General features: G+C 42.2%; 1 protein-coding gene across 2 annotated transcripts in view; it reads left to right on the top strand.

Annotated features, from left to right (window-relative positions):
* Nucleotides 1-10,434: 10,434 nt before the first annotated feature.
* TRPM8 (transient receptor potential cation channel, subfamily M, member 8) overlaps nt 10,435-23,148 on the top strand; it is a 42,186-nt gene continuing 29,472 nt past the window's right edge. The window contains exons 1-7 of one of the 2 annotated variants that reach the window (XM_010577897.1): nt 10,435-10,551; nt 12,157-12,230; nt 15,036-15,192; nt 19,064-19,241; nt 19,598-19,770; nt 20,973-21,147; nt 22,211-22,278. In XM_010577897.1, coding sequence (XP_010576199.1) covers nt 10,435-10,551; nt 12,157-12,230; nt 15,036-15,192; nt 19,064-19,241; nt 19,598-19,770; nt 20,973-21,147; nt 22,211-22,278 — 942 coding nt within the window. The remainder of the gene's footprint in view (nt 10,552-12,156; nt 12,231-15,035; nt 15,193-19,063; nt 19,242-19,597; nt 19,771-20,972; nt 21,148-22,210; nt 22,279-23,148) is intronic. The other variant, XM_010577898.1, reaches the window with a different exon arrangement.

A 23,148-nucleotide genomic window follows, 5' to 3' on the forward strand; every position in this document is an offset into this window, starting at 1 on the left:
TTTGGATAAAAAGGGAAAAAGTGGGTTGTTATAGCAAGCAACTGAAGGGAGTACAGAAGGCAGGTCATATACAATAAATGAACTTCTGTGGGCAGCTGCATCACTATTTCCTGCTCAGAAACAGGAACAGTGTTAACAGCTTGTGGCCAAAGCAAAATAAATCCAGAGGGGTTTCTGTGATAGAAGTGTTCTTTCTGTCTCCATGTAACACTTTGGTTTAGCTTCTGTAATTAGTAAGTACCCTGGCTGTTCTATGACAGTATTTGGCATTTTGTTCTCTCTGGTGATCCATGGGGAGAATTTAGGAAGGATGGTGATTAGCACTCAACAGAACACATATTTCACCTTTTGGCCCATTTGATCCATCATGCTTTGATAGTGCTGCAAAACCCATCTGTATTTTTGCTTGGGCTCTTCTCTGAGTTTCAGGTAGGAACAGGTAACCCAAGAATACTTTCAGCCATTGAATTCTGTGGTGGCTATGCTGTGAAACCCCGTATAGAAACCTCCAGTAAGACATTGTCTTTGAACAGTCTGCTAATAATGTGTGGCTCAAAGCTTAGCAGAAACAACCTTCTTCCTAAAAAAGGATTTTGTGGCCAGTAGTGGTGATTTTAATGCTGTCAGCCCATGACAGTCTCCTTGGCATTAAAAATTTTGCTTGGTGTGGTGAAGTGAGACTAACTTAGTTAAAAAAACCAAACAAACAAAAAACAAACTTTACGAGAGAATTAATATATTGGTTAACTTCACGGGTGCACTGTCAATTCTGCCTTCACCAATAAAAAGCCCCTTTTAAGCTCTCAAAGGTCCTGCGCTAGAAAGTGATTTACTGCCAACCACTGAAATGAATCCCATGGTACCTGGCTTTCTGCACAGTGGAGGCTGCAGGGTTCAGAAATCCCTATTGCTCTTCAGGCACCATTTGCCTTAAATCTGCTCTATTGCTTTATACTTTTTTTTTTAAAGGATCATAAGGTTTATTCGTGTGCACAAGCATCTTTCTTCCTTGCTGTCTCTGCTCTCAGTACCATGGAAAATGTTTTCATTTCTATGTGAAGTTCCATTTCTTGGTAATACAAGTGCTTGCTGTATTTTGATTCCTGCATAGATGATGACACTGGTGGTCTGAATCCTGAGGATGAGGGCTCTTACTTCATTGATCATAGAAACATAGCTCTTTGGCCAGGATCCATAGTAACGCCTTTTCTATTGTTCACAAATATTCACCTCTATTTAGGCCAAAACTGGAGTTATATACTTTCTGTGAATTAGGGAAGACAGCAAATTCTGTGCAGTTTGGCAATCTCTCACTGAAGTCTCTCCAGTAGAGACTGAGCTGATTTTGCTTGAATACAGTAAATTTTAGTGTATTTGCTATCGTTTGATATAATTACTGTAGGGTTGGAATACTTGCATGTGTATTCTCAGACCAAGAATGCAGGAATGCTGGGAAGTGTGAATTATTGCCAGTGGAAGAGCTCGTGTCTCTGGAAAATATTGATCATTGCCCAGGTAGACTAAAACCTTCCTGACATGTTCAGAGAGCATCTCTGACTTACGCTTGAGGTGTCCAATTTCTTACTTGAGGTATGGGGGGATTTGGTACACTTGAGAACCATAAAGTGGCCCCCAAAATCTGTCTGCTCTGCAGGTTTCCTATGTGTAATAGGACCAGGCAGAAAGGTTGGTTCCCCAACTCTGCAGCTGCTTTTTTAAAGGAATGATTGAGCTCCCCGTTTATGTACTCATTAGTTTCTCTTCTTGAGAGTTACCAGCCAGACTGGTTTCACAGGGCAGTGACTAAGGGACTTACTGCAGGTATAAACCACAATAAAGATTCACGTTCAGTACTTCAGCAATGTTGATACCTGACCGTATTGCTACTGTCTGCCCCTGAAAACTCTGTTCTTGTGCAATATGTTGGCAGAAGGTGTACAGAAGTGATTTAGCTCCCTCTCAGGATTAGCTGCAAGTCTTTGATATGTTTCTGTATGTTTTTTAGGAGTAGTATCACTTGGATGAGTTACATCTTTGGGTTGAACATACATGTGGTAGAGGCGGGCAGGATGACGGTCCCTCCTGACTTAAATAAAAGGTCCCTAGTGTATGCTGTTCTAGGAAAAGATTCTCTCATGGATGGTGAACCTGCATCCTACATTGTTTGGTCTGGGTTGAGTGAGGAAGTGAGATAAAACTTTTTGCATCAGTTCATCAGTGCACAGCAAATAAAATGCAAACTGCAATAGCCTCCAATAGTTTAAACACTTAACCACTTTTTACTATCAGCTTAAGGTAAGCTTCATGTGATAATAGCTCTGACATGACAGGGGAAGTGGAGAGACGTGTATGAAAATACAGGCATTATGGCTTTAGTTAAGACTTACTTTTGTGTGGTTATCATTTTGTGATCCTAGTAACATTTAATGTCTAAGCTTCTCCAGTCCATTTGCTACTTTATTTCATAGTTGAACCAATCAGATAACCAAGCCAAGAAGGAAAGAAATTGGAGCAATGAAGTGCATGGCAGCTGCCTGTTTGTAAGTCATTAATTGCTAGCATGCAGTGTGTATTGTAAGGCAGACACAGAGCTGTTAGATGCTGCAGCGTAAAGTTAAGCCCCTAAGTGAAAGCTCGTGCAAATGCAGATCTGTATATACCAAGGTAATGTGAGATTTAAGGTAAATAAAGGTATCCCCATCATAGAAGGAAAGATTGCTCTGAGGGCAGGCTGCAGGCTGGAAAAATCCAGCTCTGTTCCCTCTTCTGCCAGTGCCTCTTGGCAGAATAACTTGTCCGAATGGATTAGCCTCTTCATACTGCAGGTCCTTGCAGAGTAGCAGTACCTGCCTCACAGTGACTGGAGAGAAAATTGCATCTGAGACGTCTCACTCCTGCTCTTGCAAAAGCTACAGAAGTACTTTTGGTGAGCTTTAGTGGTGGTTATCTACTTATGCATCCTAGCCCACTGACTGCATGCTGGGAACAGATTCCTATGTGCATCATTCCCTCCATTTGGTTTCCAAGGGCAGAAAAGCCGGGAGCTGAGTGAGCAGAGGGAGCCCAGTGCATGGCACCAGGTTCTTTAATCTGGATGCTCTGGGATCACACTTCAGAATGCATTTCAACAGTTTAGAGACACCCCTGATTACCAGGAAATAGCACTGTGAGCTTTTGACCATCAACAGAAACTCAGAACACCTCAGCTTGTTTTTAATGGTTGTGTTTTCAACAGCAGGTCTTTAATTACAACACATACTTGTTTTGTCTTGGGTCTTTTGAACAGTGTGGCCTTTGTTCTTTCCCCTCTGCTGCTCTGGGATTGCTTATGGATTAGAAGCTTCTGCCCTCCAGAGCTGGATGTATTTTCTCCCTGCATGCTCATCCACTGCAGTGCATAGTAAAATAGGATTGTGGGGGAGTGCTTGAGCTGGTGGGATGGTGACATCTGTCCAAAGTGGGTGATTAAAAGGATGTAGAAGGTTCTCCAGCAACACACTGGATAGCTCTGCTTTCTGCAAGGAGAGTGGACTGGGAACAATCTGGCTCTCCAAGCAGTCACTGTATCACAGCAATAGAAGTTACTCTTACTGAAGTGAATAACTTCAAGTTAAAGATAGAAGAAAACCAGATTACTTTACACTGAGCGTCAAACAAAAAATGAAGGAACTGAGAGTAAGATTTTTGTTGGGTCAGAATATTAGTCGTTGCAAAATCCTCTGTTGTACTCACCAGTGTTTCAACAACCTTGTAGTAAATTAGATTAATAGGTGTTGCTTTTAGAACTGTTTCATTATCTTCTGATACATTAAAATGTATAATTTATTCCCACAAACATTTTCTTATACTTCTGGCTTTTTAATAGTGGAGTTGATTGCATAAATTAGCAGCAGTATTGTTATCAGTTTCTGCAGTGCATTGGCAGCAGGTGGGACAGAAGCATTCCTGTTCTCTTACAAATAACCTGCAACTGTTATTTCCTGTGCCCTGCTGCAATTATGCCTGCCTTCATTATTAATTGGTGAGTAATCCTGCCGTTGCTTCCTCCTGTGTATTATCTCTTCCTCCGTGTCCTCCCTTAAAAGGAAAGCATGACAGATAAAAAAGGTGGGGCTTTGCAAGCTGAAGTATATCAAAACCTTCCTCTGAGTAATGATTTCAGTAGGATTGCTGGGGCATATTCTGGAGACTTTGGTAAGTGCTAATCACAGTGGTACATGACTAGGCATTGATTTTTCTATACGTAAAAGTGTATACTTTTAATATGCTGAAATTGAGGTAGCTGTGCATCTGAAGTTTGGCAACATTGTTTTCTTTTTGAGAGCTTTCATATAAAGCCAGTTGCTAGAATTATGTTAATGCAAATAGTGGTTAGCTTTATCTGAAAGCTTTCCGAGAATGGAAGCTGGTATTGCTTTTTCAGTTGCAGACAAGTTTTTAAAATCCTATTTTTTTAAAGTATCTTTAGAACTAGTTATTTTTTGTCACTTTTTTTTTTTAGTCACCTCCAAGCTGAAGATTTCCTTGGAATATGCTCCTTCAAGTGCTTTGGAAGTCGTAGTATTAGTCTTATACTTCACAAGATTATTCTGGTGTTTATCTAATTATCACTCTCAAAATGTACTAGTTTAAGAAAGTTATGCATTAATGCACCAGACTGTGCTTTAAAAATGTCTTCATATATATTTAATGGGTTGGAGATGCAATAGAAAATGAACTGCGTTTGCTTGTTGCATAGACTGCAGCTGTGTCACATCTTTTAAAGTATGTATGATTGCTGTGTTATTTCTAACACTCATGGAGTTAATGAGCTTTGCTCACAAATATCAGCTAAACACTGTGGTATCAATGCAGCTGTTCAGAACTTAAATTTAAAAAATAAATCCAAGGTTTTCAGGGTTCCTTTGCACTCTCACTAACTTTTTTTCAGTTTGTTTGTAGCACGTTCATTCTTATCAATTATTTACAAAAGCAGTGAGGCAAACTTGAAATCCTTTAGTGTTTTGAATGAATAATTTAATGCCCTTGTTTCCTTTTAATTTTCTCTCTGTACAGTTATGTCCATAGTCGCTTTTCTGGTGTTAACTTATTAAACAAATCAACAAGTGAAGTAAAACTCTGTCAATAAATAAGTTGCATAGATCCAGACCAAAATGTATTTCCCCTGTGGAACTTTTATCTGGAATTACGGCTTTAAAAACATCTTTACACCAAACATCAATTGTAGGAAATTATAAGAATTGCTTTTTGGGTTATTAGGAAATATGTCTCCCAATACACAGTTGCCAATCTTATTCAGTTAAATAAGTGATATGGTGGAGTGGGGTGTGTGTGTGTGTTTTTGCTTTGTTTAAAACAATCTGGTGTTTTTAGGGACAATACTCTTTCAGCCATCATCTTGGTTGTTACCAAAGTTAGCACTTCACAAGGTCAGGATGATTGCTTTGTGGCTGTAGCCATCTGAATTCCTCTGGCAGCGTGTCTTTGTAGAAGAGGAACTGCTAGAGATTTGATAATTGCTTCTCAGCTTCTAGCTCATGCCTGGAAACCATCCTTTCACTAGGTTAAATGTGCAAAGCTCATGTCCTGCCTGGGGAGGGAAGGAGGGATCCTAAATATTTGGGATGCTGGGGTGAAACCTGTCATAACCCCAACACCAAGGTCAGCTGTTGTCTTGTAGCTTGCCCTGGTTGGAAATGCAGTATGAGAGCTACCAGTCTTTTGGTGGAGGGCTTCTTGTTTAACAGGACCTTTTTGATCTGCTCTGAAGTCAGGGTCATGCAGGGAAGGGGGCCATTACCTGCAGGACCCTGGACTCATTTGGTGTTTGGAGGGTTTGTGAAAAGCCAGTCAGGCCTATAGTTGGCAACGGGTGGTCCCATACTTAGGGAAGGTAAAGCCAGACTGTATTTGTCCAGAATGTATAGACAGACTATAAAGCCAGAACCACTGTGTTTGGCCTTGCATCTGTCAGTGAATGAGTGATGCTAGTAGCCAAGTCCCTAAATGATTCACAAGTGGTTCTGTGGACCTCACTTCATGCACGAGGCTCCACTGGCCCTGAAATGGTCTTAGGAAAGTAATGAACAGAAATGGTAGTTTGGCTGCTCTTGGCAAGCTTCTAGTGCTTCATGTTCCTTTAATGGAGCCCTTCCCATTGGGCCGGCAGGGAGACGGGAGGTCACTAGCACCCCACACTCTCGGGGTTCACAAGCACACACATATTTGCAGATCCCTCGAGCACCGGCACAGCCCCTCTGTCTGCCCAGCACCCCTCCCCACATAGTTAAGAAATAATTTATTAAGAAGATAGGAGAGACTGCAGTGATCAGGCGCAGGGCTCAGCCGGAGAAGCCCACAGGCTCCATTTCACATGCAAAGGTTCCCTGTTATACCCCTTTCTGCCTATTCCGCCTTTGTTCCTCCTTGTCTGCCTTCCCCTCCTCAGCTGGCAGGATTCTACTGGCCCCCCTCCAGCATCTTTGGACCTTATCAGTCCCAACTTGCCTTAATTTTCTTGCTAACCCATCAATTACTGTGACTGACAAGGTGTTTTTTCTTGTCTTTGTCTCCAGGATGCTTGCTTGCCAGGTTTGAGCCTCTGTATATTTTGTGTATGGCTTCCCATTTTTCCTTAGTATCCCATGGCAAGCCCACCCCATCAGGTAACCTCACTGGAATAAACATTGCCACATTCCACATAACCTTATCAATTAGTGTGGTTGACCAGGTTTGGGTCTCATCACTCCCTCCCTTATTGTCTGTCAGTCAGGTTTTCCTCTCTGCACGTTCTTGTTTATGTGCTCTGCCTTTTCTTAACCCTTTTTGCACTGAAAAGGCTCTTGAGCTGATACCCTCAAAGGAACAGATGCTCCCTCCTTCCACAGACCCCTCTGAAGCAGGGCATGACCTGACCGGTGGCTTCTTCAGAGGCCAGTTTGTTCTAGTGTTTTGTTGTTACCAGCTGTTTCAATAAGTTTGCTACAAAGTCTCTTCCCAACTCTGGCGCAAAGCTTGCCAGACTTCTATCCTTGCTCTGAAGACGGGAAGTGCTAGAGTTACTAACGCAAAGGAGATTTCAGATTTTTCAGGACATGGTTTAGTGGGCATGGTTGGTGGTTGGACTCGATCTTGAAGGTCTTTTCTGACCTAAACGATTCTATGATTACAAACATCAAAGCAGGAGTGTGCTCTATTTTCTTCTGCAGCTTCTACTTGAGAAACAGCGTAACACCTTTCTGCAGTGCTGAAAGAGGAAATAAATTGGTCTCAGGCAGATCCACTGTCTGAAACCTTGAGCAAGTGTGTATAGCCTGACACTTACCTGCAGCTGCTAAGAGTTCCCATGTGGAGGGCTTAGGCCAGCACAACTGTAGCTCTCAATGGCACATCTTTTGAGAAGTCACTTTTGGATCAGTATTTCCAAGTTGAAATTTGAAGGAGAGATGGTGATGGGAGATGAAGAGAAGTGAAGAGATTATATGCTGTTGGGTTTCAAAGGAAAGAGTTTTTTTGTTGTTATTCCTCTGGGCTAAAAATCCCTAATACCTGTAGTGGGGAACTGTGGAAGGTGGTATGCTGCTTAGAAGCTCAGGTGCCTGTGAAGTCCACATGAAATGTAACCAAATGGCCAGATCATGTACCAGGTTTTCAGGTTTGTGCCTGAGTCACAGTATTACATGATTCTCACATGGCATACAAGCTAGCTCAGTGTTGTCTTGGGAGGTCTGAGATGAGATTTTAGCTGTTTGTTCTGGTTTTATGTTTTGCAGGGGTATATAGCCTTCCTTTCTTCTTTTTCTGCAGGGAGCCATGAATTTGGAATAGGCTTTTCTCTCTGAGGAACAATAATGCCAGCTCTGTTTGAAATGCCTTGGCCATTCTTTGAGAGACAGAGTTGCTGTTCCCTTGTAACACCCACTTGTTCTTCCAAGCTTTTGGTGAACACTGGCTTTCCATAGGTGCTGGTTCTAAGTGGTCAAATTAAAACCTGTGCCTGAATTGAGTGCAGGTACCTTTTCAGGCATCCTACTTTCATACAACACTAAATCAGTGCAGAATAAATGAGATTTAAACAACATCAAAAGTTGGGGACAACTGCACTGTGCCAGTTACTCAGGCTGCAATATGATCATATATTGGAAAAGACCTTTAAGATCATCCAGTCCAACTGTTAATGCTGCCAAGTCCCACTGTTAACACTGCCAAGTCCCACTAAACCATGTCCCTAAGCACCATGTCTTTTAAATACCTCCAGGGACGGTGACTCAACTGCCTCCCTGGGCAGCCTGTTCCAATGCTTGACAACCCTTTCACTGAAGAAATTTTTCCTAATATCCAATCTAAACCTCCCCTGGCACAACTTGGGGCTGTTTCCTCTTGTCCTATTGCTTGTTACCTGAGAGAAGAGACTGACCCCCACCTCCCTACAACCTCCTTTCAGGTAGTTGCAGAGAGTGATAAGGTCTCCCCTCAGCCTCCTTTTCTCCAGACTAAACAACCCCAGCTCCCTCAGGCTGCTCCTCATAAATCTTGTGCTCCAGGCCCTTCACCAGCTTTGCTGCCCTTCTCTGGACACGCTCCAGCAACTCAATGTCTTTCCTGCAGTGAGGGGCCCAAAACTGAACACAGTGCTCCAGGTGCGGCCTCACTAGTGCCACGTACAGGGGAACAATCACCTCCCTGCTCCTGCTGGCCACACTATTTCTGATACAGGCCAGGATGCCGTTGGCCTTCTTGGCTGCCTGGGCACACTGCTGGCTCATATTCAGCCAGCTGTCGACCAGCACCCCCAGGTCCTTTTCTGCTGGGCAGCTTTCCAGTCACTCTTTGCTAAGCCTGTGGCGTTGCATGGAGTTGTTGCAGGACCCGGCACTGAGCCTTGTTGAACCTCATACAATTGCCCTCGGCCCATCGATCCAGCCTGTCCAGATCCCTCTGTAGAGCCTTCCCGCTCTCAAGCAGATCAACCCTCCCTCCCAACTTGGTGTCATCTGCAAATTTACTGAGGGTGCAGCTGATCCCCTCGTCCAGATCATTGATAAAGATATTAAACAGAACTGGCCCCAATACTGAGCCCTGAGGAACACCACTTGTGACCGGCCACCAGCTGGATTTAACCTCATTCACCACCACTCTCTGTGCCCAGCCGTCCAGACATTTGCCTTTTCTTGGGTTTAAATCATTCTTATTGCATGCAGAAGGTGGGAAGGAGGAAGACGGCTTTTTCTGTGCTCTTCCGTCACTTAACAGAGAGTGATACAGAGAGTGATTGAGATCCCAGGCATGCTGAAGAATTTGGGGGAAGTAGCTGTGGACTTCTACCATGCACAGTAAACAACACTGAGTCAATTGTGCTTCCCCTCAACATGAAATGTTTTTCAAAGCATTTTTAAAATAACTGTGAAGCATAAATATACATGTTTTTGTGGAAACTTGCCTTTTTTGTTTTCCAGCTTTGGGGGTTGTGCACATCATGCTCCGTCATTCTATTTATGACTGCAGCTTCCTGCTGCCTGTGCCATTCCTACTTTGTCGAGTGCCCAAGTAAATTGTTTCACACTTGCTAGTTTTTGGATCTCAGAAATTATATATTTACACAGGGATGTTTCATCAGAGCTGGAGAATGCATGTTCCTATGTCTGGGAGGGATGCTTTTTGCCTTTTCAAGTATTATTTTGCAAAGTAACATAAAAGGAATTGAAGTACTTGCCGTTAGCTTAAATAAAATTTTGTTCTGTGCTTTGGTGCAAGTGAAGTGATGCTCCTTCAGAGACAGAGAGGTCAATACAGGTATCTGCTCCAGAGGGCAACTGAAGTGTGTTTGTTTCCAAGGGTGACTTGTTAACTTTTTGGATTCAATAAACTTTAAATCCACTTACTCTTCAGATCACACTTGTTGACTTCCCTTGTTACAGGAGTGGACATTGCTGCATCTACTCTAAGTTTCTGGCATACTGCCAGACCAACTTCTTTTTACACTGCAGTTCATCTTCTCTGTGATTGAAATGTTTCTTCTTAATATCCCCTTTAATTTGTAAATACACTGGATTAGGGACTGGTCATTGTATATAAAAGCTGAATAGCACAAGTTCTGAGCATGCCCATCAGAGATGGGAAGGGAAAGAGAGTTAAGATATGGCAATGAATTGAATGGGATGGCATATGAGGTATGTTTCTTTCTCAAAGCATGTTGACTTGGTGTTCTTTTTGGAGTGGGGAGAAAAAGAGGAAAGTGTCTTTCTCCTTTCTCATATGAAGTGAGAGAAGATTTTCTCTGAATGTTAGTTTCACATTTTAGGAATCAAGACACTTCCTAATTCTTTATGCTGGATTTGAATAACCTTTCCCTTGCCTTCTTAGGGCACTAATTGTCCTGGCTGTTTTTTATCTAGTGAAAGAAATTACCATTGCTCCTTCATCTCTTCCTTTGCCATGCTCTTTCAGGTTTCTATGGGCACCATGCGACACCGAAGAAACGGCAATTTTGAGAGTTCCAGACTCCTCTATTCCAGCATGTCTCGCAGCATAGATGTGTCTTGCAGTGACGCTGTGAGTATCTGGTACATCCTTGATAAACTTGGCTGTTGTCTTGGGGGTGGACCACAGTGGTTATGAAGTAGGTCATGTCACAAGGATGACTGATTTGTCAGTTTTCCCTTTATGGAGAAGTTTTCCGAGCCAGTGACCCTTCGAGCAGTAAAGGTGCTTTGTTGACATAGTGAAAGTCTAAGGATGTATTGCATTCCTTTTGATCCCTGTAACTTGTTATTGTACATTCTTACTCACTTCTGTTTTTAAATCCTTCTTCACAATTCAGAGACAAATCCTCTGTCTCTGTAAAGAAGAACCCCAACCTCTTCCCACAACTTGATGGCAAAGGCAGACAACATATAATTATGTTAAACATCTCTTTCAAGCTGCAATGATTTGCTGATGACAGCGATTGTCTGGCAGATTTCTTGCTTCTGATGGGCTTGCAAGAGGCCTAATGACTAGCTCTTAGGTCTTCAGCAAGTGGTTCCCCCTCCCTTTTATTTTTTTGGTCTTTTTTTTTCTTGGTCTTGCATCATTGTGGCTTTTACTAGCTAATTATGTTCCCTTGCATTTTCTTTGTTTTGCATATTATACTTTTTATGCTTTTCTACTTGGAATAACTTCCTCTAACTGCTGTTAACTACAAGTGTTCTGTCAAAATGGTAAACTAAGCTATAGCAGTATGTGTTCCCTTTTCATCCCAAGCTAAATCTTGGCTTGCAAATCCCAGCTGTGCTTAAAAACAAACAAAACCCTCAAACCTCCAAACCTTTATCAGCAAGTGAGATTTTTTTTTTGCTTTCCTAGCTTGCAGAAGCAGATTAGGAATGAATTTGCATTTCCCAAGTTTGAAAGCTTCCCCTGCGCTTGTGGAGTTTCAAGGTTAATATGAGAGTTAATGGTTAAACAAGCTGGAGAGAATTTGCATTCCACTGAGCTCACATAAAGCATGACTTTAAGTTATTCGGGTGTCCTGCTGGGGTCTTTTTGTGTTGAATTAAAACAGGCCCTACCCAAGAGGATGTTAATGTATTTTTTTTTCCTTCTTCCCTTGGGAAGAAACAGTGTTTGCTATAGTCTTTTAAGCAGTATGTAGACCACCTAACCACTGTTCGAAAAATATTGTCAGTGCTGTCAGTTATTTGGAAACACGGCAATGCATGCAAATGGAAATGCTCTGTAGTCTACCGCTACCTGTATTGTGCCACTGAATTCAAGTAAGACGTTTTCTATGTGGGTCACTTTGATTAAAAACTGAAATTAAAATAGGTTCTCCAAGAACTCTTAGGGCATCAAATCGGTTTTGCTCTTCAAGATTTTTTTTTTTATTTGAGGGGGGAACCATACCTTTTGGCTCTTTATTATATATTGTGCTTGATGGATATAAAAATACTGATATCACATGTTTTTTGGAATGCCTATTTGTGATTTTTGGTAGTCTTTCATGTCCTGTCAACTCCCATCAGTGCTTTCTAGTTGCACCCCACCATCCACTTTGAGAAAGGAGAATTAGGAATTTGCACCAGTTTTCTCTGGTTTTAAACTGACTATGCTGGTACTGAGGTTTCTTCTGTTTTATGAGTTATCAGAAGTAAACTTTTTTTTTAAATTATTTTCAAGGATTTGGTCAACTTCATCCAAGAAAACTTTAAGAAGAGAGAATGTGTCTTTTTTACAAAAGACACCAAGTCAATGTAAGCAGATGTTTTTCTCTTGTTTTACAGGCATGGGGGGCTGGGAGCTGAGGGTATTTCTGTGTGCTAAGCCATGTGGCAGGGAGCACACTTTTTGTTTTTTTGTTAAGAGTGTGAATCTAGCAGTGCAACCTCACCTCAGTCTTGCTTGTACAACTCCTTTCATTGTCACTGCTTGTTTGGCTCATTTGCATATGCCTGGGGTATTCTGCAGTTGTGGTCAAAAAACCTGGAAGTCTTGTGGTCTGACAGGCAGCCTGGAGTGCTTCTCCTAGTTCTAGACCAGTGCTCTCCAAACTATTTTGATTCCATACCCCATGAGTAAGAAATTTTTGAGCATACACCCCCAATATATGTTTATTTATAAACTATAGACATCTACTACTGTAATAATATTATGTACTTTATGAAACATACACAAAAATAGTAATTTAAAAAGGATGAGATAAAGATGAAATAAACAATATTTTTATTTTTTTTAAAGTTTATTTAACATATCACTCACTTTGGAGACCACTGCTCTACACTGTCTGGAGTTAGTGTAAAAACTGGAAATATATCAGTTTGCGTTATTCCACAAGTAACTTGATGCAAAACTAGGGGCCTGACCTTCATGCTGACTCTGTCAGCATGCCTTCCAGCAGCTCTGTTAAAGGGCTTTAATATCAAATTCCCTATATGAAACACAATTGTAGCAATATATATATGCTCTTAGGGATGCAGCACCAGCACTGGTACTGGTGTATAACAGTGTATGTACGTATCGGAGGTTTGCGTAATTTAAGTTTTCCTTTTAAACCCAAATCACAAATTCCATGCACAAGCCTTTACAGCAGAGACAGACAGTTGCTAGGTTTTGCTCAGGCTGATGTTCTCTTAAGATAGGATATTATACTCGCTCCATTTTCAGGCAGAAGTACCTATGCAATGCAAGTTTGAGGACTACAACATTGCCTTTGGTTTTTTGGTAATCTCGGGAGAAACGCAATCAAACTAATGCAGCTGCAGAAGTCCTAATATAGAGCTTTGAGGACTCTCAGTAACCCTGTTCTCCTCTGAAGCTGGGAGGAAAAATGCCTTGGGGAGAGAGAGAGAGAAGGAGGGAAATTAGTCTCATTTCAGAAAGTCTTACTTAGGGTCTTCTTCTGCCATCTAAAATGGGATGTCTGGCAAAGGACCAGCAAAGGATGGTAGAGCTGGTTCTTAGCAGCTTCTCTTCCTACAAGCCCACTGGGAAAGGATACTTGCTGGCTTTTTTTGTCTTATCTATTTTTAAGGTAAGCTGGTTTCATTTGCAAGTTACAGTGGAGTAGGAGAAACCATATAAGTTTTCTCTCCTTCAGAGGCATGCTGTGACTTACCTTTACAGCAATCTTCACAGGAGGGCATTACTCAATCTCATGTTTGCAATCTGCAAGCTAGCTAAAAAATGTCACTGTAACCACACAAATTAATGTTCTTATCTTAATTCTTTTGGGCAGGTGCTTTTTTTTAATATATAGATATTATTTTTCTAATCCTGTATATTGCCAAATTGCACAGTGCTTTTAATAGCGTTGTTCTTCTTGCTTTGTCTCCCCATCTACTTCTTTGTGCTGTTAGCAAAAGTAACACTGGACAAGTGTTTACCTGATGTTGCTTGTTAACTTAGAGTGTAGGGGCCATGCTTTCTCCCTCCTATTGCTGTTGACATTGCTTACCACACTTGGCTGACTGCAGTTGTGAGTTGATCCTCTCTTTCATAAGCAATGACCCCTTCTCCATGCCCTCTAAGGAAGCAGGGCTATTGTCTATGCAGAAGACTTCTTGGATTGTGCTGCAGCTTTTCCTAGGAAAAGAGTTCTCCTAGCTTTCCCAACTAGTCCTGCACAACCAAAGTGCAGATTCTTCCTCCCCTTGATGCAATTTCAGTGTTGGTGAGGAGGGCATTGGTAGGGACTACCCACCACGCCATGCAGCAGACGGGGGGTGGTGGTGGAAATGTGCTAGGAACACAGCAACTGCTTGCAAAATCTGCTCAGAGACGAGACACCCATTCCAGCTTGATGTGAATATGTCTTGGGCTTGCTTAGACACCAGTCAGGCCCAGGGTTTGCATGGAAAATGATTACACTTAGTAAGCATCTTAGTGAACTCTTCATATCTGGTTGAGAGCACAAAAAGGGGAAGAAACCATTTTTATGCATTGGGTTAGCAGCAGATGAGGTCACTGCTGGTGGTGTCTGATGCGGAGTTCTGGTTCATTTTCTTCATTTCTGTGCACAGTTGTAGAGTTTCAAATTAAGATGCTGGTGACCTAACTTCATTTGTGATAATGAAAGAGGTCACATAGGTAAGGCCCATCCAGAAGTGTCAGCTCATCTCTCAGCACAGACTGATTCCTGAGATTCCTGAGAAGCAGATTATAGGGGGAGGAAGCATGATTAGGTGCTGGTCGCAGCTGAGAGTTGGTTCCTCTTAGCTGTTAAATTTGTCACGTAGCAAATCCAAGTAGAGTCCCATGCACAACTGGTTCCGTAGCTCCACCTGCTGCTTGCCTTGTTGTTTTAGTACAACCCTGCTACCAAACTTTGCACTTGATGTGACTGCTACTGCAGGCACCCTGTTTGCTATAAGCTCCAGGTTTGTTGCAGAATAACATTTCTTGGAAATGTCCTGATTGAGCAGAAGTTTTGAAGGTAGTGTCAGCTATGAAAAATTTCTCTATCTTGTTCATAAATGTATCAGAGTTTTTTTTTTTTTTTTTTTCCTCCTGTCGTCAGGATGATAACTGTGGGTTTTCATGTCTATTCATTCTCTTTTCAGGGGTAACTTATGTAAATGTGGATACCCTGAAAATCAACATATAGAGGGCACTCAGATTAATACCAATGAAAAATGGAACTACAAGAAACACACTAAGGAACTTCCTACTGATGCCTTTGGGGACATTCACTTTGAAAACATGGGAAAAAGAGGAAAGGTAAGTGATTGTATTAAGGGTATACATCAGGCCCCCATTGGGTTCACTGTATTCAGAGTCCTGAACCCAATGCCAGTGGAAGCCCCTGGAAAGCAGGGAAGGTGAAGCTAAAGTTAATTTTATTCTAATGGGAGTGGAAGGAGTTAGGCTACAAAGGAGACAAGCTGGTTTCTCAAGCCCTGAAAATAGATAACAAAGAATAATTTCTTCTGTATTATTTGTTTCATAGGCTGATGATGGGAGTGAAAAGAGGCTATCTGTTTCCAGGCATGGCAGAAGATTGGGTGAATGAGGGTGATGCTCAATTATTATTTTCCCTTTTTTAATGTAGCTAGTTTTATTGTAATTGGCCTGTGATACATTCTGAAGGTCTTGGGCTGGGAGAAAATAATTTTAAACTAGATCTGTGACGTCTCTCACTGGGACTCTGTACCCTGGCTATATCAGTGTGGAATTACAGTGGCCGTTTTGTGGTGCCTGTTTATAGGGAAATGTCATTGTGTTGAGGAGCCACTTAGTACCCTTTTACCCATCTTTAGTGGTGAATCTAACCTGATAAACTCAAGTGCCTGGATGATCAAGCTCCTGATGAAGATGCTTTGTTCCTGACTGTCTGACTTTAACACCAAGACACAGCTGTTTTTTGGAACATTGCACCTCTCCAGTGTGGACTAACTTATGCTTTAGAAAGAAAATAGTGTGAGGGTGAGCACCAGTGCAGCTCTTGGGACAGAAGCATGTGTAACATGTGCAGCAGGATCCATGAGGTGATAATGATAGGGATTTCATATCTGTAGTGATGTAAGACCTTTCTTCAGCGGACCTGTACTCTTCAGTGCAGAAGCTGCACGTACCTGCTTGCTACTCCATAAAATCATCACTCATGCTTTGTAATGGCTTTAAAGTTCCATGTCATCCAACACCTGCCTACAGAGCTTGCTGACCTATATTCCCTTCCTCCCTGGCTGTTCTATGTGCAGATCATTGCAGTGTGCAGATGTACAGTGCTCTTTTCCATGCAGTCGTATCTTAGGCCTTGGAGTGGACACTCTGAAGGATATTGTGGGATGTTCGAATGCTTGTGTCCCACACCCTCACAGAGTAATTTTGTTTGGAAGGGCTTTCCAGAGGTTTCTAGCCAAAACTCTTGCTCAAAGCATATCCACATAGATGAGCTTGCTCAGGCCCATAACCAATTGAATATTGAGTATTTCTCAGGGTGGAGATCCTACAATGACGGTCGGTTCAAGAGGGGTGTAATATATCAGTGGAACTTCAGAGGTTTCATTCTGCTTGGTGGTTTTTTTTCCTGTGTTTTTCCTTGGTGTGGAGACAATGGAGAGGAGGAAAGAAGAAAATAGCTGGTGTTGCTGTTTCTGATGATTTATACTGATACTGTGTGAGGAGTCATATGTGGCTGAGCTCATCTTCCTCTTCTAAATGACTGATATTTACCACCAGTGCAGCTTGCTTGAGACAATCAAAATAAATGAGGAAAAATCAGAGCATGCCATGTAAATTAATTGGGTTTGTTTTATGCAAAGTAGCAGAAACAAGAGGCATTTTGTTGGGAAATAAGACTGAAGGTTTTGAATCACGCTTAAACAGATTGAAGTACTTCACATATTTCTTGATATGCACATTTTAGCTTCATACTACTATGTTGTAAGCTGCTGTGTATCTTTACTGAAAGAAGAAACGGTTCACTTTACTGCAACATTTCTGAGTTCTCAAAGCTTAAATGTTTTTTCCTCAGGTTGTGTCCCCTTTCCCACCTTGGAAATCAGTTTGCATGCCCACAGTTGTTTCATGAGGACTCTCAAGGCCACTGTGCCTCTGTTTCAGAGCATACTTTGTTCTAATACTGCACGTAAGTCTCCTAATCCACCCCATCAGCACATTGGCTGGAGTTACATCTCTATTCCACATTTTGATTCCCTATACAGCAAGGCACCTGCTGATCTTAAACATTGCAAAATAATTTCTCTTGATCTCATGCGCAGCGGGGAGGACTTCAAACCCAAGGTAACCTAAGAATTTCTGATTATTATCAGTGAAGGATGGGAAGTTTTATACCCTGCATCGTGCTTTTTAGGACAGACGAGTCCTAAAAAGTTCTGAGCAGAAATATTAAATGTGAACAGACCAATAAAATCTCTACACTTCACAAGTCCTGCTTGCGCACTCTTTTTTTCTGCAGTGTTGCTCAGATCGTGTAACATCCAAGAACACTGCAGTTGCTGTATTTAATTTCTGGTAGCCATCAATCTGAAAAATGCTTCTCTTGAATACCTTTCTGAGTTTAGCTACTGAAATACTTGGCATCGCCTGTGTTTGAGGGTTGGATCGGTCATGGTTGGGGTGCACCAGCCGGCTGTACCAGGAGATGGCACCGTTGTACCTCGGAGAAAAAAGTGTCTGAACCGAGGGGTTCACCCGCTCGAGTAGAGCCTTGCCAAGGACTCGAGGTGTCAAGCGCCAGATGTATAGTTGCTGGTACATTGAATGAAACTTAGTTGTAACTGGAGTGTGTTTGCAATTATATACTGTGTTGGTGTATAAGAGAACGAGATCGGCTCTACAGGCAATTCAGCTTCAGCATCTTTTACTTGGTACTTGCTTTATATAGATGAAAACAACAAGTCATTCAACTGGAAACCTTAACTGTTGGTGGAACAAAGGTAGTCATACAGTTACAAGGTACTTTGTGTATCATAGGGTTTAGGATGAATGCCTTCTAACTACAGAGCTAACAAGATTTGCTGTGGGGATGGCTTACTGGCTCTGTGGAGCAGTTAATTTTTCTGGCAGGCTCCCCCTCTCCTATGGGGGACCCTCTCCTGAAAAACACGCAAGGCTTCATGTGGCTGATGCTTCTTAGAACAGAAGCTGTGGGAGTCCCTTAGCAATCCTGTGTAGCTGCTGAAGCCTGCTAGACTTCCTCTGTGATGTGCTGATCTGAGCCAGATGCAATAACTACTCCTGGGAACCTGTCCTGGAATAGATGAATGTGTTCTTTTGTTCAAGTTAAATACCTCTCAAGATATGGACGTTTATTCCTCAAACTAATCCCTTGGTTTTGCTCTCCTGCAAATACTGGGCAATCTGTACAAAATCCCCTGTGATCCAGGTCCAAGTTACTCCTTTTCATCCCCTGCTATGGGTTGTATAGCCATGACTGTCTTCCAAAAGCCCATCATACTAAACTACTAACAGTGAGGAAATTGCAAAGGGGCTCTGGAATAGTACAGCAAGAAAAAGCCAGAGAGCCTTTTACGTAAATGGAGACATAGGTCCATCTGAAGCCAGATTATCTATCTAGCGTGCTTTTTGGCATCCTCATACAGTGTTCAAGCTTTACTACACATTTGATAAAGTTCTTACGTGTTATACTTAAAATGCTGTTATGGGTATGTGTTATGATAGGGACACCATGCACGTGGAGCCTGGAATTTGTAGTTCATTAAGGTTTTAATAGTGTAATCAAAATACAACTGTGATTATTATTAGTTCACTTACAACAATGCTATCACTAATCCTTTATCTAAGCTATAAATAACATTGTTACAGTTAAAATTGTTATACCATAAACTTCCTGGGTGTTGTGTTCATCCTTCCAATGTTCCTCTGAATCCCAAGGTCAGTGCTCTTGCCTTCCTCTAGTGGAAGATGGGTTGGGTGCCTGGTTGTAGGGGGAGGACAAAGATGCTTTAGAGGAAGAAACAAAGACCTCATCATCACTTCACCTTTTGTCTACTGGCTATTGGAATAAGACTGTACATTAGAGAAGGAAAATGCAATTCCCAATCTGTTGCCAGCTATCACTATTCATCTCTTGCTACATTTGTTGTCTTCTTTTCTCTCACCCAAGTACATCCGTTTGTCATGCGACACAGACTCTGAAACACTCTATGATCTCATGACCCAGCATTGGCACCTGAAAACCCCTAACCTTGTCATCTCTGTCACTGGGGGCGCAAAGAACTTTGCGCTCAAGCCTCGGATGCGCAAGATATTCAGCAGGCTGATCTACATTGCCCAGTCCAAAGGTAAAGACCTGCATATGTGTCTGTACTATTTTATTGCTGCATAATACTGTTGGAGAGGTCGCAGCTCAAAGGGTCAGCAGGGAAGCAGAGCATTCGGTTTGTTTCTGCTTGGCTGGTGCACTTGGGGCAAATGTGACCTCACAGTTTGGAAATAATGGGGTTGAGAGCTAGTCATCAGATGCCCATGATAATGTAAGGTAAGTTGTGTAGCATATCTTTGGTATTTAATTGAAGAATAAATGCCTCTTCTGAGGTAAGGTCTTGAGAGGGGATTGGGTGGTTGTATCTTAAAGGTAATGCATTGGCAGGGTGGGTGTTCTGCTACATTCCTCCAGTTTATTGGATGTTGTCCCCAGGGGCCTGGATTTTCACAGGAGGCACACATTATGGGCTGATGAAGTACATCGGGGAAGTGGTCAGAGACAACACCATCAGTCGGAGCTCAGAGGAGAATGTGGTGGCTATTGGCATAGCAGCCTGGGGCATGATTTCCAACCGAGAAAGTCTGATTCGCAGTGGTGATAATGATGTAAGAAACATGTACAGGTTGGTGGGGAAACAAAGAGGAGGCTTGGCTGTCAATTATACAGATTATGTCTCTGACTGCTGCTCTCAGCAATAACAGTATCTGTGTGAGGCTGCTGCTCTCAGCTATGTGATGACCGAATTGAGTGGTCAGTCAAGCTCTGCTTGTACGTCCGGCACAGCAGACCTCAGCAGAATGCTTTCCAGTGCAACGTTTGTGTAGAAGCACATCTGCCTACTTAGTGTCACCTACTGTGTCCTAAACAATTCAACCTGGGGCCAGTTTTTCTTCAGTGTACGTAGCAGTGAGATGAAACATCAGGTGCTCTACCCAGAACAGGAGGAAACCAAAGCGTTCTCATGTTCAAGATGGTTGCGCACATCGGGCCTGGTGGGGAGAATTTCAGCTGTGTGCTTAGCGTGTCCATGTGGAAGTTCAGCTGCTCTAATTTCATGTCAGGCATTGCATTAGGGAACAATCTCTTTCATGGTTATTCTATCTGCTGCGAAATCCCTACACACTCACCCATAGTGGGGATTCCCATGAACTAAGTCACATTGTGCCTGCTGCTGCTGTTGAGGATCTTGCTTATTGATAGTATTGTCCTGTCTGTCAGATACACTGGCATAGTTGTTCTTGTCTTTTTTCCACTAGACATTCTAGAACATGTCTAAAAACCATCCTGCTAGATAAATAAAAGCAGTTTAGTTTACTGCGGGCTCTAAGAAGGTTTGAGGATTGAACTAGGTGATCTCAAGAGGTCCCTTCCAACCTAAAAAATTCTGTGATTCTATGAGGTGTTGAAAGTAAGATTGCCACAGATTTAATGTTACTGGTGGCTGAAGGAAGCATGCATTGCTTAACAGGATCTCTGAAAGAGCTAAACAGTTGCAAATAACTTCCACTGTTCCATTGGCTGAAGTGAAGTTATGAGATGATCATCGCAAATCAGGCTGCTCTTGTAAAAAAAACCCCTTTATCTGCAAATATTTATGCTGTGCTCTTGTATGGCATTTCTTTCACTGTCTTCTGCTGCTGTTGAGACTGCCAGTGAGCAGTGTCTTGAGTCAGGAAATTCAGACTCCTAAATAATGAGGAATAGTTGGTGCCTAGGGGTTCAGCTGTCACTGGCTTGTCCTTGGAGGCTTGTGCATGCTCTGCCCTTGGATCTCTGTTAAACGCTGTGCTTGTGCTTGTGCTTCTAGGGGTACTACTTGGCTCACTACATCATGGATGATCTCAAGAGAGACCCCCTCTATTGCCTGGATAATAATCACACCCATCTCTTACTGGTTGATAATGGCACCCATGGGCATCCGACAATAGAAGCAAAAGTACGAACTCAGTTAGAAAAGTACATTTCGGAGCGAGTTATCCCAGGTAGGTGTGGGTGCCAGGTTGAAGATCTCCTTCTACTTAGTTCTTGCATGCTTTGGGGCTGACGCACAGTGATTTTTTTGGGAACAAAAGACTAGTGGTAGCATCCCTTGGATGCTGAGCTGGAAGGGATGTGTTAACTGCATTGCATCTTGAGCACTTTCAGGAACAACCAGCCCTCTTCAGAGCTGGTTCCTCTCCTCTTATCTTCCTTTCTTTATGTGACAATAGTCCTTTGTGGGACACAGCAAATGATCCCTTTCAGCCATACAGCCCTTCCCTCCCTTCCTGATGGGCTATCAGTTGGAAGCTGACCCTTCTACATCTTCCCACCTGGCACTGAATTCCAGGTAGCTGAAGCACAACTACACAGGAGCTGAAATTAGGCTTTTCCCAAAATATTGTTTTGTGATGGTGATGGATCCATTTGCAGCCTGCTCCTAAAAAATTTCTTTCAGCCCCTTCTTTGCCGAAATAGAAAGAAATCAAAAGCCTTGACAAGAAATTCTTAGTTAAAGAAGTTTTTGGATTTTTGTTGTTGGTTTTTTTTACTGTGTATCTCAGCTGAAGCATACTTGCTGTTAGTCATGATGAAGCACCCAGAGTCATTATGAAACTTGGTATGTCTCTTAAACACTAGCTTCTAGAGTTATGGGATTCTTAGCTTTCCTTCACAATTGAAAATGTGAAGTCAGAGGTTCTGAATCTTCAGCTTGTGATAAGAACCTTGCACCTAGACTCAAAATGGTCAAAGCAGTAGGTAAATACAATAAAATCATGTTTTAGGGACCTCGGAGCTAGTAAAAATTATGATTATTAGGAGGGAAAAAAGCATCTGTTGGAGAAGGGTGTCTGAAGCCAGATATGCAGAATGTTAGGCAAAACTGAGTTTTCATTAAAAACAGGAAGAGCTGTTACTAGGTTTGGCAAAACCAGCAGTAAACTAGTATCAGAGTGTTTGCATGAACTGCTTGGAAATTCTTTCATTGTACTTGTGAAAAATAAGTTGTTCAGACTGCATTGGATTGAATCTTTTTCCTTTTTTTTCCTTTGGCATGTTTCACAGAATCTAATTATGGTGGGAAGATTCCAATTGTGTGTTTTGCCCAAGGTGGAGGGAAAGAGACTTTGAAAGTAAGTTTATTTCTTTTACTTATTTCCAGGAGTGACAATAGGGACATTGCTCTAACATTTAAGACAGATTACTCCACAAACAACTTGATATACAGTCCTATTATTTACTGAAGCTTGCCTAGTACTTGCTATAGAAAGACCTTGCTTGCAATTGCATTTAAGCTTATGAAGTTTATTTCAGTTAAAATTTTCTGTGCAGTTTCTACCTCAAGCTGACATCCTGGAAAACTGTTGGCTGGGACAGTTCAGTTATCTCAGTTCCTCCGTAACAAATGCAGCACAAAAATGTTTGTTTCTTGTGTTTATTTGAGCAGCAATCAGAAGAGTCTTTGTCAACCATGGAGCTCTTCATCTTTTTTATACAAATTTGCCTAAACTTTGGTTTGGGAAAACTTGGCTTGCCCATGCTCAGTGGAGATTAGTGCTTTCTTGTAACATACAGGGAAGATCAGCTGTGCTGGAGATACTACAGCTCAGAGCTTGCTTGAACTGACTTGTGATTGCTGCTCCTGAGAACTGTGGGCTGCACCTACTTTAAATCTAGGCAGCTGAGCAAGGCAGGAGGGCTCAGCTGACTCTGCCCCTTCTAAGCCTAGAAGGGGAGGGACCAGGCATCACCTTCAGATAGATGACAGGTAGGAGGAGGATGAACAGAACAAAGAAGGCAGAAAGAAGTTTCTTGAAACAGGATGTCTAACTGACGCTTAGGGAAGGGGAAAAAAGAGATGACTTCTAGATCTGTCTTAGTGTTAAATAACAGGGTTGTTACTTCCCCCTCCACCTTGCAAGAATGAAGATGAGAGGCCTGACTGAGGAGGGTGTGACTGAGGGAGTAAAGGGACCTGGCACCCGGGAATTAAAGTGAGGGGA

This window comes from Haliaeetus leucocephalus, unplaced genomic scaffold (genome assembly GCF_000737465.1).
Source record: "Haliaeetus leucocephalus isolate CR32 unplaced genomic scaffold, Haliaeetus_leucocephalus-4.0 Scaffold587, whole genome shotgun sequence".
Classification (NCBI taxonomy): Eukaryota; Metazoa; Chordata; class Aves; order Accipitriformes; family Accipitridae; genus Haliaeetus; species Haliaeetus leucocephalus.